Source organism: Apodemus sylvaticus, chromosome 1 (assembly GCF_947179515.1).
Source record: "Apodemus sylvaticus chromosome 1, mApoSyl1.1, whole genome shotgun sequence".
Lineage (NCBI taxonomy): Eukaryota > Metazoa > Chordata > Mammalia > Rodentia > Muridae > Apodemus > Apodemus sylvaticus.
In genome coordinates this window covers 20,572,703-20,589,190 of record NC_067472.1, presented here as the reverse complement: position 1 = coordinate 20,589,190, position 16,488 = coordinate 20,572,703, and the positions used below count along the sequence as shown (strand labels likewise).

General features: G+C 51.0%; 1 protein-coding gene across 1 annotated transcript in view; it reads right to left on the bottom strand.

Annotated features, from left to right (window-relative positions):
• Window positions 1-616: 616 nt before the first annotated feature.
• The window catches only part of Tll2 (tolloid like 2), a 122,940-nt gene continuing 107,068 nt past the window's right edge, over window positions 617-16,488 (bottom strand). Inside the window, exons 16-21 of the mRNA XM_052186069.1 lie at window positions 14,243-14,423; window positions 11,956-12,081; window positions 10,572-10,699; window positions 7,867-8,080; window positions 5,334-5,584; window positions 617-3,797 (exon numbers count right to left, since the gene is read on the bottom strand). Of these exons, the coding sequence (XP_052042029.1) occupies window positions 3,663-3,797; window positions 5,334-5,584; window positions 7,867-8,080; window positions 10,572-10,699; window positions 11,956-12,081; window positions 14,243-14,423 (1,035 nt within the window). The 3' untranslated portion in view covers window positions 617-3,662. The remainder of the gene's footprint in view (window positions 3,798-5,333; window positions 5,585-7,866; window positions 8,081-10,571; window positions 10,700-11,955; window positions 12,082-14,242; window positions 14,424-16,488) is intronic.

Genomic DNA, 16,488 nt, shown 5'->3' with positions numbered 1-16,488 from the left:
ACCTAGATCGAGAGAATTTCGGATGCTGGGCGTCTTATAAACAACAGGGTGCATTAGACACATGCTTGTGGTACCTGTCAAACCCACGATAAAGGTCGTACTGATGTCTGTGTGATAAGGGTTCATGGCCAGTTCAGGGACAGCCATGTCTTTGCTTTGCTCTCACATGGTGGATGGGGAAAGAGACCTCTCACTTCTCAAAGGCTCATCCCCTAAAACCATCTCACTCGGGCCAGGATTTCATTGCATTCCTGTGTCGTACAAAAATATTATTGCAGTGGACTTGTTCTGATTTTTCCAAATGTTTCTCTAAAACATCAGTGATGGAGATCGGAGAGATGGCTCAGAAGTGCAGAGCCTTTGCTGCTCTTCAAGAGGCCGTGGTGCAGTTCCCAGCACCCACAAGGTGGCTCACAACTGCCTATAGTTCCAGTTACAGGGATCCGACACCTTCTTCTGACCTCTGAGGGTACCGGGCGTATACAGAGTCTTCACCCATATGTGCAGGTAAACACTCATACAAGCACAACAAATGTCAAGACATTTTTAAAGGCCAATGTCGTCTGAAGTAGTAACACAAACACGGAACCTAAATCCACATTCTTTAATGAAGTCATCATTTTTAAACAAGGGTTATCATCTCCCCATGTTCTTGCCAACAAGAAGACATTTGCAACTGACATTTTACATGAAATGTAGTTACTCAAAATAAAAATACCTTTATATTTATAGATAACACTTTTCTATTTAAAAAAGAAGAAGAACATTTTTAGATATTTGGGGTTGCTGATTAGAACTTTGATCACAATCTGCAAAGCAAACTTTAAAAACATCTGTGGATGCTAAGGGACCATCTCTTCCCAAACAATACCAAGAACCTTGAAGAGCAATGGGGACAAACGGACAGCATGTTTTTTACGTAGATTTGCTGGTTAACTGTGTTTGGAGAATTATTTAAACAGACTGGGCAATTTATGAACGCCATGACTGTGTAGAAGGAAATACTGAGAAAGATACTTTAGAGAAAATAGTGAATTGATACACAGCCTGGCTTCAACTGTTTGGAGGTCCCCCCCTGGGGGGCAGGCTTTACTTTCTGCCAACTCCGCACATATTAGAATTACATCAGCCTGGGGACCCAAGCTCCAAACACTTCCTTACATCATTTATCCTGGAGGCAGTTCTTGGGTCTTAGAGCTCCATGACACCCCCAGGCTGGGTCTTAGAGTTCCATGACACCCCCAGGCCTGGTCCCACATAAAGGATCAGCTGAAGGGCTATCCTTGAGCCTCTCTACCCATCCACACCCGACATTTCCAGAAAGGCCACTGAGCAATTGGAACAGCCAAAGTGGGCACCTGGGCCTGTCTGTGGAGTGGACTATTCTCAGAAACCAGCCTGTGTCATGTGCGAATCCCTGTGGGTGTCGGCTTCCAGAGGCGGGGCCCTCCAGCAGCCCTTGTTGAATCAGAGCCTGTCTTCTGGGAATGCGGCCCTCACAGGCCTAAGTAAGAGCTTTCATAAGAGCTCCATTGTTGTAAGCTGGCCTCCGCCAAAGCTGCGTGCTTCTGAAAACATTCACACTAAAAAGAATTATCAGTGTGTCACCAGGATGACAAATCAACCAACCCTGACTCTCCCCAGCTCCTATTTTCCATGGGATTTGCCAATCTTAGTTACATTTCTAAAGGTGAAAGATACAGAATTTTTATCTGTGTGGAGTTGGGTGACAGATACCTTATGCATCCTGATTTCCATTCCACCCCTGACAGACAAGATGAGGCAAACATAAAAGCTAATCACACATACACACATGCACATGTACACCACACACACACACACACACACACACACACACACACACACCAGAGATGTGGAATCTACCCCAGTGGGCTGATGGGGACAAGAGCCATGGTATAAGCTCTCTCTTGTCACAGGAAGCTCCCTGGGAGGGCGTGCCAGCAATCAGGACAGGATGGAGGCTGAGGCTTAAGTTCAAGAGAAGAGAGAAGAGGTCTCGGTTTTGAAGGGAGAGGCATAAAGTGTGGGGCCAGCACCAGAGTCTGATGATAAGCCACAGTCAGTGGGTTGGCACTGTCCCGATGCCCTGATTAAGGCGTTGATAGCTGATCCTTACATATATACATACATACATAGATACATATATACAGACATATATTAATAATAATAATACTTGGATGCATTTCTCTCTCCTTTCTTTGTCTCCTTCTAGTTTCGCTCCCAGCACTTTTTTCAGTTGGATGTCATCCTCCGATTGGGATGTTGTGATTTCTTTTAAAGTAGATCCTTTAGGCTTCACACATGCTCTGTATAAAGTGACAGTCCATCACATAGGGATTCTGGTGCTTGGGAACTATGCCATCTCTAACGACAACAGTCTCCTGTGCCACCATGTGTTCACCACCAACCCCATAGTTATGTAAACATTGTTTTAAAAGTATTCCAACATAAATGCTCTTAGAAAGCTAACATACCACAGCTTTTAGCTCATAATGCCCAGAGATGCCTTAACAAAATGCCTTTCAAAACGACCTCACTATTTCAATGATACCTTGAGGTGCTAATATTATGTAAACATCACCCTTCACACCAAGTGCAGGGCGTTGAGAATTCCGAGCGCAAGCGGGCGGCTGGGTCCCGGTTAACCCCAGCAAAGCTGCCAATGCACTCTATCCTGTCTGGTCACAGGAATCGTGCCACAGGCCGACTTGTTCCAGAGATGATGGCTCTTACAGAACTCGGAATTGCTAGTTTTCTCCTAGTGAGATCTGAATTGGTCCTGCAATGACTTGGCATGTCTCGCAGATGCTGTTTGAACTGACTGTCCAGGGAGGACTGAGGTTTGCTGAAGCAGGTGCCTTCACAGCTGGGGGTTCCTGGAAGCCGGTGGGAACCCAGCACAGGTGACATCTTCTAAGCCTCTGAGTGGAGGGGTATTGGGTGAAGCGGGACGTCATTCTCAGCAACCTGGGGGTGCTCACGGGCAAATGTTCTGCTAGGCGTGACCATGGGTGCTCCTTTCTGAATGGAGACAGATGACAGAGGCACCCAACAGGAGGCAAGGAAAAGCAGTGTCAGAGGAAAATGCTCAGGGTTCCCAGGTTGAGCCTCCTCCCTGTCCCCTGGGATGCCACTTTAACGCTTGTGTCCACAGTCTCGGGTTCTTGATTGGCTTGACTCTGGCCGAGCTACATGAAGGTATTCAGCCACATTTGTGAGTGTCAGTGTAGCCACTGCCAAGCTATGTTCCTCAATGCCCAGTGCTATCAGAAGGCAGCCACGTCACCAGCAGGGGCTCATGTCACCAGAGTTGAGAAAGAGGCAGCCTTTTGCCCCAGGCTGGTATCTTTGCCCCATAGGAGCAAAGCTTAGAAATGAGCCTGAAGGAGGGCATTGTTTGGTCACTAACTTCAAACTTTGACCTCCACCAGAAGCTGCAATTGACAACGCCACAGCCAGAATCAATGCCCCCCCCCCCCTTCTCCTCCTGCTGGCCAAAGGCATGCACTGTCATCCAGATATATAGTTTCAAGAATGTAGTTTGAGTTTTTGTTGTGGAAAAAAACACTGTACACTGGGGGCTTCTCACTCACGAGCGTCTAAAACATCCGTGGTCTCTCTGGCTTTCCAGAACTGAGACACTACTTCCTCATGTGCAAGGCGTCTTGGAACTTGGTGCTGGTGTACTGGGCGTGGAAGCCTTTCTTGTTGATGGTGTCGTCCGTGTGGAAGCGGATCATCAGTGAGTCTCCTGCAGAGTAGATTTCCTCTAATGGCTGAGGGAAAGAGAATGGAAAACTAGGTTTTAGGTCAGCTGGTTATGGTTGGAATTCAAAGGAGGGGGTGCAGAGATGGGGCCTAAGGCTGACCATGGCTGCCGCAAGCTCACCAGAAGCTCTGACAGGCATCCAAACAGGCTTCTTCTCAAGGGAAGGTGCCCTGGGCCTTGCTTTTACAAAGCTGAGCCTAGACACCTAACACACACAGCATCTATTGTAAGTCAGGGCATAGGGGGGCCAGGCACGGTGCTGGCCACATCCAGATCTCATGCCTTGCAAATTTCACAAGTGTGTAGTAAGGCAGGTGCATGACTCCATTTTACACATTTCATTAAGGCATCAAGATCACACAGGGCAGCAGGACCCACACTCGGGTCTTTCTGATTGTGAATGATTGTGAAGTTTGTTCCCCGAGGATCCCTGCTCTATGATTTTTTAACACTGCTGCATGTCTGCCAGGAAACCTGGACAGAAGACCATCACTCAGGTTTGCATTCTACTGTGGCCACCAAGTGGGTGGAGCCGATTACACTTGTCGGGCGGCTTCCGCCGGGTCGTCTGCAAGGAGGGAGCCAGATGCCAAGGCCACTGCCTGCCGGATCCTAGGGATGCCACGTAGGACTTCCCACTAATTATGACCTCTAAGGGACTCCTTCACAGGGAGAGCTCATTCGGTTGTTCTTTCTTTGGGGGAAGGACAAAGAAAGACAGAAAGATAACCATTCAAAGACATGAATCCTGAGCTGGATGTCTGTCTTGCACTAGGAGCAGTGGTGACTCTAAACTGATTTGCCTATGTCCAGGCAAGAGCAGAGGTGCACTATGATCAGCAAAGACAACGGTTGAAGCCCAGGGTGGATAGTGTGGTGTGTAGCGGGACATTGGTCTCACTGGTTCCTAGTCGCCCACTGACCACAGACTATACGTCCAGCCTGAGCCAGGGGCTGGGGATACAGCGAGCCCAAGAAGTAGGCCATAAAGAGGAAAATAACGACCTTGATACTGTGTTTATACCAACAATGATTTGTAATCTTCAAAGACGCTTGGTTTTGCTTAGAATAAGAAGTGTAAATAAGCCAGGTGGTGTCACATACCTTTAATCCCAGCACTTGGGAGGGAGAGGCAGGTGGATCTCTGTGAGTCTAAGACCAGCCTGGTCTATAGAGTGATGAGTTCTGGGACAGCCAGGGCTACACAGAGAAACCTTGTCTTGAACATAACAACAAGAACAACAACAACAAAAAGAATTGTGACTATAAGGAATATATACAAATAGAATGAATTCATAAAGCCCAAGTAAGAATTAAGGGGTGTACTCTTGAAAAATAGGGACAAAGGCAAAAGAATAAAGCCCCCTTCACTGATCATGTCCTCCGTGTGACTGGAGGACGCCTGGCTGCCTCCCGACCTATCTCTGGGGACTCCCCTTTCCTCTGGGCCCCGAGGCAAACAGGCTCCTGGCGGGGGCTCACAGCGGCGGGACCAGCCAGGACCAGCTCAGGTGGAGGTAGCTTGGACTTCCCCCAGACTCACCCCGGAGCCGCAGAAGCGGCCAAGCCTGGGTGCAGAGCTGTCGTATCCATCATAAGCCTCCATGAAGTCGTAGCCGCAGTCAGCTTCCTCCTCGACTTCAAAGGTCCGGAATATCAGCTCCACGCCATAGCCGTCTTCAGCCACTATCACCCAGTCGCAGCGGGCCTGGCTCGGGTAGTTGTTGTCCCCGAACTGGGCATGAGAATAGAGCTCTTTGGTCTGCACTTCGGCCTTCAGCCGGCCCCCACACTCTGTGGCGGAGAGAGAACGAAGGCTCACCCTCTCCCCGGCACCCCGAGTCTGGACATCAGCCCACTGCTTCCCACCGCCTTTCCCACAGTCTGTATGGTGCCTTGCAGGACGGGGTAGGCAACCTCACAATCCTACTGTGTGAGGAGAAAGCAGAGGCCAGTGGGGCACAGGGCAGGTTCCCTGGAGCAGCCAAGCTGGCCCTTCCGTCCCCAAGACCGCTGCTGAGAAGGACTAGCTGCTGCCCTCTCTCCTCCACCAATCAAGAAAAGGAGCCAAAGAGTGGGCTGCCCGACTGCAGGACTTGACTGGTCTGACTTCGCCAAGCCTTGGAGGGGCTGGAAGCAGAAAGGGCTCCCACCAGCTCCGGGAATGCTGTAGTTCGTGGCATCTGCCAGCAGAGGGCAATAAAGGCACATCAGAACTGCAGCTGAGCCCACAAACCTCCCGTCTCTACTGAAAGGGGTTGGGAGTGGAGCCAGGTGGGAAAGTGGGGTGAGGTGGGAAAGTGGGGTGGGGTGAGGAGGAAGAGTCTTGAGGGAATGCAGTGCTACTCTTGGTGTGGATTGTGGTGGGCAGTTTGGGTTCTTAACATCCCATCTGGAGTTGGTCACCAGTGTGGGCCCGGCCCTGCCCAACTTGAGTCCTTATTTCTGTCTTCATGTCTGAGTTGACTTTCAACTCAGGAGACAAAAAATAACCACAAGAGGGCAAGATGCCCCCTTCCCTCCCTGCTGGACCACCACCAGCACCCCTCCACCCCTGCACCCCTCCACCGTTGCACCCCAGCACCCTTCCACCCCTGTACCCCTCCACCCCTCCACCCCTCCACCCCTGCACCCCTCCACCCCTGCACCCCTCCACCCTTGCACCCCAGCACCCCTCCACCCCTGTACCCCTCCACCCCAGCACCCCACCTCCCTTCCACTCCCACAGCCCCCCATCCCACCACTCCAGCACCCCTCCACCCCTCCACCCTGCACCCAGTGACCTAGTTTTGTGACTGGATTCAACCACTGGCAACATGTTCATGCCAGAGTGAAATTAGACAACTTGCACGCAGTACCCACCCCCAGGCCTTTCTTCCATTTGCCCTCTGGGCTGGGGTGACTAGAGCCTTGTGGTTCTCAAACTGTGTCCTGTCCCTTGGGGTGTCCCCATGCTCTGCAAGCCCTGCTGTAAATAGTTCCTTTGTTCAATTCTGCAAATATGTCCCAAGTATGCCCCAACTCCCCAGAGCACCTGCGTTTATCTTACTTTGCTCTGTGTCTATGTGCTCTGTGTGCACGCATGCATGGGTAGCGTGTGCTTGCAGTGTCTGTGGAGACCAGAAGAGGGTACTAGCTCCCCTGAAACTGGAGTTACAGACAATTGCAAGCTGCCAGGTGGGTGCTGGGAATCAAACCCAGATCCTCCACAAGAGCAGCCAGTGTTCTAACCACTGAGCCATCTCCCTGACCCAGACCGCCCATGTGCTGCTCTGTCTGAAGGACAAGAAGATGAAGTCTCCTCAGTGGCCTCAAACTCTCGTGGAGGAAGCATAGATCCCTCAGAGGCTAGAGGGGAGGGTCTCATAAAGTGTGGGGTGTCTGGCTAAGCAGGGAAATCTACACTTAGATCAGACATAGAGACCGCCATTCTGTGCATACTGAGCCCTGTTTTCTGGCTCTGATTTAAGGGGGGGTGGGTGGGATGAGGATAGGGGGAAGGGGTAATTAAAAAGAGCTGAGGTGGGAAAGGGGGCTGTTAAAAAGAATGGCAGTGTCCCACGATCATGACCACCATCACAGATGCTCAGCACCACAGACAAAAGCCTCAGGTTCTTGGGTAGCCTCTGGCTCTGCCACAATTAAATGCCAGGATCAAAGGGCCTACACTCCTCCACAGGGCTCAGGCTGAAGTGGTAGGGTGTGTGTGTGTGTGTGTGTGTGTGCTTCTTTATTAGCCTTCTTATTTCTAACAATGTGGATAAGTTAGAAGCACACACATTTTTCTTCCAAAGGACCCGGTAGAGCTACTGACTTTTGGAGTGTCAAGGGGGGAAAAATGACAAGGAAAAGAAACCTTTTCCAGAAGTGGCCCCCAGAGAACAAAATGGCTGCTCACTTCCATTCAGGTTTCAGACCTTTGCCCTCACAGGCGGCAAAATGACACAGTTTAAAAGGGAGAAAAACGGAGGAGGGGAAGAGAAAGATGGAGTGGGGGCGCACTTTTTAACCGGGATGTTTGAGCGTGCCACCCCCTTGCCCTTCCTGAGCCTGCGAGGTGCTCACCAGCCCCGCACCTGTGCTGTGCACAGCCTGGAAGCCTTTCCTCTGCACCGAGGCGTCCGAGTAAAACCTGAGAAACAGGCTGCTGCCCGTAGCCACCACGGGATCCGGCTTCTTGCTGCCACAGAAGCGGCCGAGGGTGGGAGCCAGGCTGTCCGTCCCGTCGTACAGGTCCAGGTGGTCGTAGGCACAGTCCTGGTGCTGCTCAACCTCAAACTCACTGAAGGTCTGGGCAGGGAAGAGCGGAAAGTGAGGGGAGGATCTGGCATGGAGGGGGGGGAGGGGAGGGGCACCCAGGGCCTGGGAGGTGTCTGTCTACGGGTTTTTTCGGGGCGCCCACCATTGCGTGGTGGTACGACGCCCAGTCTCGGGACCAGCTCCCCACATTTACTTCTCCCCATCCTTCCTCTGAGGCTAGGAGCCAGCTGCTACCGAGCGCGCTCACCCATGCTGGCAGCTGCGTTACAGGCTCTACATCCAGTCCTTGCAACCCTGTCCCATGCACAACCCCTGAAGAAGAGAAGACATCAGGAGCATGGCCAGCGTCCTCACTGGCAGAGAAGGTAACCCAGGACCTGTGGCTTCAGAGGTGCTGCTGTCTGCCTGTGCCTACTGCTGTCCACTTGAAATCCCAGGGGCTTTGAGCAGGGCCACTCTGTTCTGCCATCGTCCTCAAAGTGGCTGGCGTGTGTCGGGAGTTTCTCCCTTCCCAATAAATGATGAACATTTTCTCACTTAAATTCTAATGAGGTTTATGAAGATCTATTATTATCCCAAGTGAGCAGAAGGGGAAACTGAGTCATAGAGATGCTAATTGGCTTGTTTAAATCTGTTCAGCTGGAGTAAGAATTGAACATGGCCTGGAGCTGACTTTCTCCAGGGCACAGTTAACCATAACAGGATTCTGTCGCCTCCTTTCTTCCCATCCTTCCATCAGAGACTGTCCTGGCCTGAGGAACTGAACAGTTTCCGGCCATATACAGCTCATTGGGTGTGGGTGGATAGATGCCTGTCTGGCTGCCGCCTGCCTGCCTGCCTGTGATGTCACGGTGAACAGGGAGTGCTAGGTGAAGGTTGGCTGGGGATAGAGTGGGTCACTCACTCTATCGTAGATAAGGCAGATTTCCGTCCGCATGCTCACCAGCCATTTTCAAGGCAAGTGTCTTTCCCCCCCCCCCCCCCCGCAATAATTCTTGTATGCAGATGCCTCAGATAGAAGCTTCCCACTTTGCAGGTTGGAGGCCCTACCCCAAGGAAATGCTGTTCTTCAGAACTGTCAGGGGAGGAGATTGCCGAGCAACAGCGCATCTCTCCAGCAGATGGCAGTCTAGGGCACAGCTGGCCTTTCAAAGGCACTGCTAACACTCTCCCCCAATTCTACACTGTTCTAGGGGACCCAGGGCAGAAGAAAGCAGCTTCTGCATAGGCAGCACATATCACGTACAGGAGGGGCCCAGGGAGCATGCCTCATGGTTTGGGGTCCCTTCTGTTCCCATGATGCCTTGGGAGTCCGTCAATTTATCCTCATACAGCAGAAAACACCCTGACATTGTCATCCACCAATCACCCTGTTCTCCTTCGTTCTCTTCCGTCCTCCCTGCGTTTTTCAGTCTGTCACTCATAAGGTGCATCGCATGTGCATCTGTGTGTGTGTGTGTGTGTGTGTGTGTGTGTGTCTACATGTTTGTCTCTGTGTATGTCTCTGTGTGTATGTATGTGTCTATGAGAATGCATGTGCATCTGTGTGTGTGTGTCTGATGTGTCTCTGTGTATGTCTCTGTGTGTGTTTGTGTCTATGAGAATGCATGTACATCTGTGTGTGTGTGTGTCTGCATGTTTGTCTCTGTGTATGAGTATTCCTGGGTATGTTTGTGTGTATATATGTCCGTGAGTATGCTTCTCTGTGTGTGTTTATGTGTTTGTGAGTATTTCTATGAGTGTCCCTGTGTATGCTTGTGTGTATATGTTTCTGTGAGTGTCCAGGTGCATCTGTGTGTCTCTGTCTCTGTGAGTATTCCTGTGTATGTGAGGGTGCCGGTGTGTGTGCATGTGTGTGTGTGTGTGTGTGTGATGTTTTGTTTCATTGTTTTTTGTAAATATTGGCATTGCTACGTGAGAGCACACATCAGATTTATGGGTGGGACTTTACATGAATTGCAAGGCACTTGTTTTTTTAACTGAAGGAGGAGTTAGTGTGCTAATTGATAAGGATGTAAATTGCAGAGGAGTATAAATAATTGTATTTCTATGTGACTGATTTGAGTAAGAAAAAAAAAGGTATGTGCTTTCCTTTGTGTGGGAAACTTCTGAAGAGGTTCACAAATTTCTAGAGTGGGAACGGGAGCCCAAGGACTTGTATGTAACCTACCCTCTCAACGTTCTCTGTAAATCAAGTCTTTTGTTTTGTTTTCTTCTTCAAGAGTAAAATGTCCTGTAAGAGGTCAGCCCTGGACACATCTGAGTCACACACAGCTCTGCAGACCTGCATGGTGGCCGCTGCCTCACCCAGTGCTGCTGTAGGCAGGGCTGTTACAGAACTCGGAGCAAGCTCCCTTCATCTGCTCGGAGCACCCACCACAAGACTCGCTGCATTTCCCCATTTCCCAGCAGGGAAACTGAGACCCGGATATGCGCCATGCTGATCATGGAGCAGAGACTTAAACCCAGTTCTGCCCAATGCCAAGGTCTGTGCTCTTAACAAACCAGTGAGGAGACTCACAATTTTCACCCTGTGGCCTGCAGTTGATGAAATGTTCCAGGTACATTCCTTCCGGCTGGGGTATTTGTCAGGCCAGTTGGGGCTCATCAGGGTCCCCTCTGCACTGCTGATCTTGTATGCACAGCCAGCTGGAGGTCAGAAGGGGACACAGAGGGGTCATTCAGCTGGGGACAGCATCACAGGGGAGTCTCAAGGTCGACAGCCAATGTATGGGCAGCCAGCCTGCATCTGGTGTGACCTGGTGTTGACTTTGCTTGGACTGATTCAGGAGAAGAGACATTTCAATGACTATGACTGTTCACATGGAGGCTGGCACGGGGGATGTGGCAGACTTAGTGCCCTGGGGTCAGGTGGAGTTCAGTGAGAGCACTGGTTCTACAACTTACAGCATCGAGACCTCTCATATCCTCGTGTGTAAAAAGGGATCCAGGCTCATACATGTGGGTTAGTGTGCCATGTAAAAGGTCTAAAGAGTGCTGCACAGGGTGAATATTAACAGAGATCCCTTTGAGGTCTCTAGGCCTTCCCTCCATCAGTCCCATCCAGGTTGCCTATTAATATCCAAGAGTGCTACCACGGCCTGTTTGGTGACAGTAGTTTGACTTTGTCTTCCTCTGTGGTAAGTGGTGTGCAGGCACCCTCTCACTGAATTTTCTCCATCTCCAAATAAGGAAACAGAAGGAGGCTTGCGGTCTTCACACCTTCCCTATCCTTCCTCTTCCCTACTGCACCCAGGGCAGGGCATAGTTTATCACAGATACACAAACTTCCTGCATTGGGCAAGGGAAAAGCTAAAGGCAGGCTTCCTCCACAATGGCAGTGTACACAAACCCATCTGACTCTGAAGGACCCTCAGCAGACACTAAGAGGGGGGGACAAGAAATGTCCTCCTATCTCATGCTCAGTCCCAGTGTTATGACAGACATGGGCCTGATATTTATCGACAGTTAGAATCTACAGTATGGACCGGCCTGTCTCCACACTTCCTAGGCAGACCTTAATCCTTGTAGAACCCTTAGGAAAGAGGCATATTCACCTTGCCTGTCACAGAAGAGGAAAATGAAGCTCAGAGTATTTAAGTAACTCGCTGAAGGTTGCACAGCGAGGGAATGGCAGAGCCACGATTTAGACCGATGCGTGTTAATTCTGAAGCCTACTGGATTAAACGGGTCTGCAATGGACACTCATGCTGGCTTCCTGAAGAGAACGGCTGCCCCCCCCCAGGTGGGCCATCACAGGGGTATCCTGCTGGAGGGCCCCTAGACTGAAGATTCAGACGGAGATCTCATAGCGTCCTGCAGATAGTGGTTCCCATCACTGACCCCCCACCCAAGCCTGCCTCACCCACTCACACCCCGCACACCACCCCGCAGCCCCCGCTCACCCTCTTTGCAGTCATGTCCGTTCTCGTGAAGCCGGTACCCGTTCCTGCATCTGCACAGGTAGCTTCCGAATGTGTTGACACACTCCTGCTGGCAGCCACCATTGTCTTTGGCACACTCGTCTTTGTCTGCTGGGATCAATGGACTCTCCTGAGAAGAGCTGCCAGCTTTGTCAATGTCCCTCAAGGCTCAGAACCTAGCTCAAAAGTGGCTTCCTTCGAGGAGCCTCCCAGATCACAGTCCCTTAAAGGGGTGTCAGTCACAGAGGGAGCATCTTTGCTTGGGGTGTTTGGGGCCTCCATTGGTCTCTTGGGGGTTCTCTAAAGCACTTTTGTATGTGGAACATATGTTGTTGTCTTTCTTTCCACCCAAACCAAGGAGCTCCCTGGAGGACAGGCTCACATGAACAGCAACTGCAGCGGTAATAAAAATGCCCAGCATCTACTGAATGGTTGCCACAGGATGGGGCCCTGACACTTCTTAAATGATACTGTCATCTAAGTTGATTCCCGCTTAAGCTTAGAAAAGCATATCTGTACCCCGGTTCACAGGCAAAGAAACAGGCTGAGGCAGCTCATATGCCTAGTCATTCAGCAAGAAGCCAAGGTCTGGATACACACTGTCCCCTGTGTGTGCAAAGGGCAGGGCAGGGCAGTGTCTGAGGCAGTGCCTCAGTTGTCTTAGGCCCCCTCGGGATGCTGCAGGGGGGAATGAAGGGGAATCCCTTGGGAGAGTGACTAGCCCCCAGGAAGTGTCGGTCTCTATAATTACAGTCGCGTGTGACCTCCAGTGTTGCGCTTATCCTGTGGTTCCTGGGGCTCTGGCTGTGTGGACTTTTCCATGGCCACACAGTAAAGAGCTCTACCATCTCCGGCTATATGTGCCTTGGGCAGTGCTCTCTTGCCTCTGTAGTTGTGGTGTCCTAGGACAGTCCGTACCATAGCGTCATCCTTGTATTTCGTGGGAACAACCAAGACCCCATCCAGAGCTCTTAGATGCAGATGGACATCACAGCCCAGTGCAGGCCTCTTCTCCTCCTCTTCCTCCTTCTCCCTCTCCTCTTTCTCTTCCTTCTCTCCTCTTCTTCCTCCTCCTTCTCCTTCCTCCCCTTCTTCCTCTTCCTCCTCTTCCTCCTCTTTCTCTTCCTCCTCCTTTCCTTCTCTTCCTCTTCCTTTCTACTTTTCCCTCTTCCTTCTCCTCCTCCTTTTCTCCTCTTCCTTTCCTCTTGCTGACATTCATGGGTCATTACTACCCTCACATAGAGCTTCTCTGCCCCTGTGTGCAAGCATAGAACTGTACCCTTCATTGGGGCCTTGCATCTCCTCCTCTGAGGGGATTCCCAACCCTCAGCTCCACCCTGCCTGGCCCGGTTTGACCACATGGCATTTGTAGGCCTCCATGCTGAGACCCTCCAGAGGGCCTTATGCCGGGCTCCGCTGGGTCTCAGGCTTCAGTTGCTACTTGTAGTTCATTATGACCAAGCCTGCCCAACCTGGCCCGCTGGTGGCCTCCCCAGACAGGCACGGTTCCTGCCAGTCTGCTCTTATCTCAGTCTTTATGAACACTGAGACTCCCAAATCCAAGTTCATGGCGTCCCCTCTTCTCCAGACCTTGATCACTTTCTTTCTAGTCATTCTAGCTGCACCTCAGCCCTTCAAATCTGGTCCAGGCCACATGCATCAGACAGAGAGCCTTTCCCCACTGCCTCAGATCCCATCTCCTCCAAATATCAGCCCTTGTCAAGCCTGACCTAAGCTGGGTCTTTCTGGCCTTCCCAACCAGGAAGAAGCTTATGCAACACTGGGTGCTACCCAGTCAACCTCTGAGCTCAGGTCAGTGTTGTGCCCATAACACAAATCAGAGCTTTCTCAGTGAGACTTCCTGACTCAAAAGTCAGAGACAGAATTCTGAGTACCTGTAAAACCAACAAATACTAGACCTGCTTCAGTGCTGAGCATGAAGACAGAGATCCAAATACCTCACTGGACAGTTCATATGCCAGTGGGATGCGACCAACAGGACCTACTATGTACTTTGTGGTGTCTTTGAATTCTGATTTCTGCCTCATAGAACTTAGAGTAAAATTCTTTGTTTTAAGCTGCACTTGATGTATAACAACCTGTTGAGGTATCCCTAGAAGATGAACTGGGCCACCGTATAAAGGCCGCTATTGAGGTAGAAGATGGAGAGGAAGCTGGAGCGGGCGGGTGGGTGGGCGGGGAGGAGGCTGCCGGAAGCCAGGGTCCAGGCGCCTTGCCTTCCGGGCCTCTGCAGGCCCGCCCCACCTGCCTGAGAAGAAGTGAGCCCTGAAGCCTCGCTTGGAGACGGTGTTGTCAGACTTGAACTCCACGCGCATGTTGTTGCTCTGCGACGTGATGACCTCGGGGGTCTCGGAGCCACAGAACTTGCCATGAAGCTTGGCATCCGGGGACAGGCCACTGCGCACCTCTACGAAGTCATACTTACAGACCTGGGAAGGAACAGGGACATGGGCAGTATGCTGCCCTCAGTTACTCCATCTGTGTATCTCAGGGGCACTCATGCCACCTCCCCCGCTGTGCCCTCTTGACACCATAGTTGTGATGTCCTCGGACTCTTAGATTGTAGCTTCACCCTTGTATTTCATGGTCACAGCTAAGACTCCATCTAGAGCTGTTAGTACAAACCAGCAGCCACAGCTCAGTACAGCCCTCTCCTCTCCCTCCTCCATCCCTAAGTCCTCCTGATGATAGTTCATAGGTCTTCATCTGAGAGAAGGCCCACTGTATTGTATAATTCCGTGAGATGCACCTCCTCCACCCCAAAAACCACACCCTTCCCTGTGGGCAAATGGGCTCAATCAGTCCTCTGCATTGTCACTCTGCTGGGGGGTGCCAGAGGGTGACAGGGACGTTGGTTTGCCAGCTGAGGCTCTGTGAGGTCCCACTGCCGGGCAGCATGAGGCTGGATCCCTACTCATTTCTCTACTCATTTATCTCTTGGGCGACCGCAAGGCCTTGGCTTCAGCAATGGACCCCTGCTGTTCAGAGGTGGCAAAAGAGGGGACCGCATGGAAGGAAAAGTCTTCAAAGGATGGCCACCATCCAACTCCAGCAGAGTCTCATGCAGGCAAACTAAGGCACAGAAGGTGAAAGACATTTGTCTGAAGTCACCTAGCTCGGCACTGGTAGAGCAGGAACTAGAGTCTACATTACCTCATGTGCCTGGAATTTACTTTGGAAATAACTTAAATGCTGAGTGTGTGCTCAGTTACTTTGAAGTGTCTCGTTTTTTTCTCTGGCGTACTCACTTTGAGAGTAACTTGATTAGCTCCAGAGCCTTCTGTGCATTGGCTTTTGTTCCTTTTGTTTGTTTTATGTTTAAAGATGTGTTCTATTTTTAGTTATATGTATGTGTGTGGATTTGCGCACGTGAGTGCAGGTGGCTGTGGAGGTCAGAAGAGTTGTGTGTGGTTGTGAACCACCCAAGGAAGGTGCTTGGAATCGAACTTGGGTCCTCTGTAAGAGCAGTGCTTCCTCTTACCTGCTCAGCCCTCTCTTGAGCCTCCCGTATCGGGATTTTTGGTGTGGACATCTCCCTGGGTAACCGGGAGTGGGTCAGGGTTAGGCTACTGCTGTTGTTAAAGTGGGTACACAGCCCAGTGGGGCTGTGGCAGGGGTACATGGAGATGTTCATGCAGCCCCAGGGACTCATACTATCCCCAGGGAATCCTGTCACCATCCTGGCTGTGGGCTACATGTAGCCCTCCTCTAACTTGATTATCCACAGCCACTTCTAAGAGAAAGGAACAGGCTGTTTATCATATCCTTGTCTGCTGCTGGCCCTCAGAGCCTCAGCTGGACACTAGCCAGCTCCTCACACTGGAGTTTAGATCTGTCCTGACTGCTCTACCCCAGCTCCTCACACTGGAGTTCCGGTCTGTCCATCCTGACTGCTCTACCCCAGCTCCTTTACTCTTGATCCCATCTTCCTTGGACTCAGTGAAAAGGGACACAGTGAAACTGACGTGAAACACTCCATCTTCTCCGCTACCCCCAATTCTGCCTAGTCTGCACCCCAGGTCTCCACCAGAGGTGGCAACTTCACCCAGGCCACCTTGATGCCTGAAGAGCCTGTTCTAGCTCTGAGTCACCTCTCAACAAAGCCACAGCACAGTCACAAACACAGCCATGGCACAGTCACAAACACAGCCACAGCACAGTCACAAACACAGTCACAGCATAGCCACAACATAGCCACAAACACAGTCACAACGCAATAAAAAACACAGCCATGGCACAGTCACAAACACAGCCACAGCAGTCACAAACACAGTCACAAACATAGTCACAAACACAGCCACAGCACAGTCACAAACACAGCCACAAACATAGTCACAAACACAGCCACAGCACAGTCACAAACACAGCCACAAACACAGTCACAAACATAGCCACAGCATAGTCACAAACACAGTCACAGCACAGTCACAAACACAGTCACAGCATAGCCACAACATAGCCACAAACACAGTCACAAACATAGCCACAGCACAG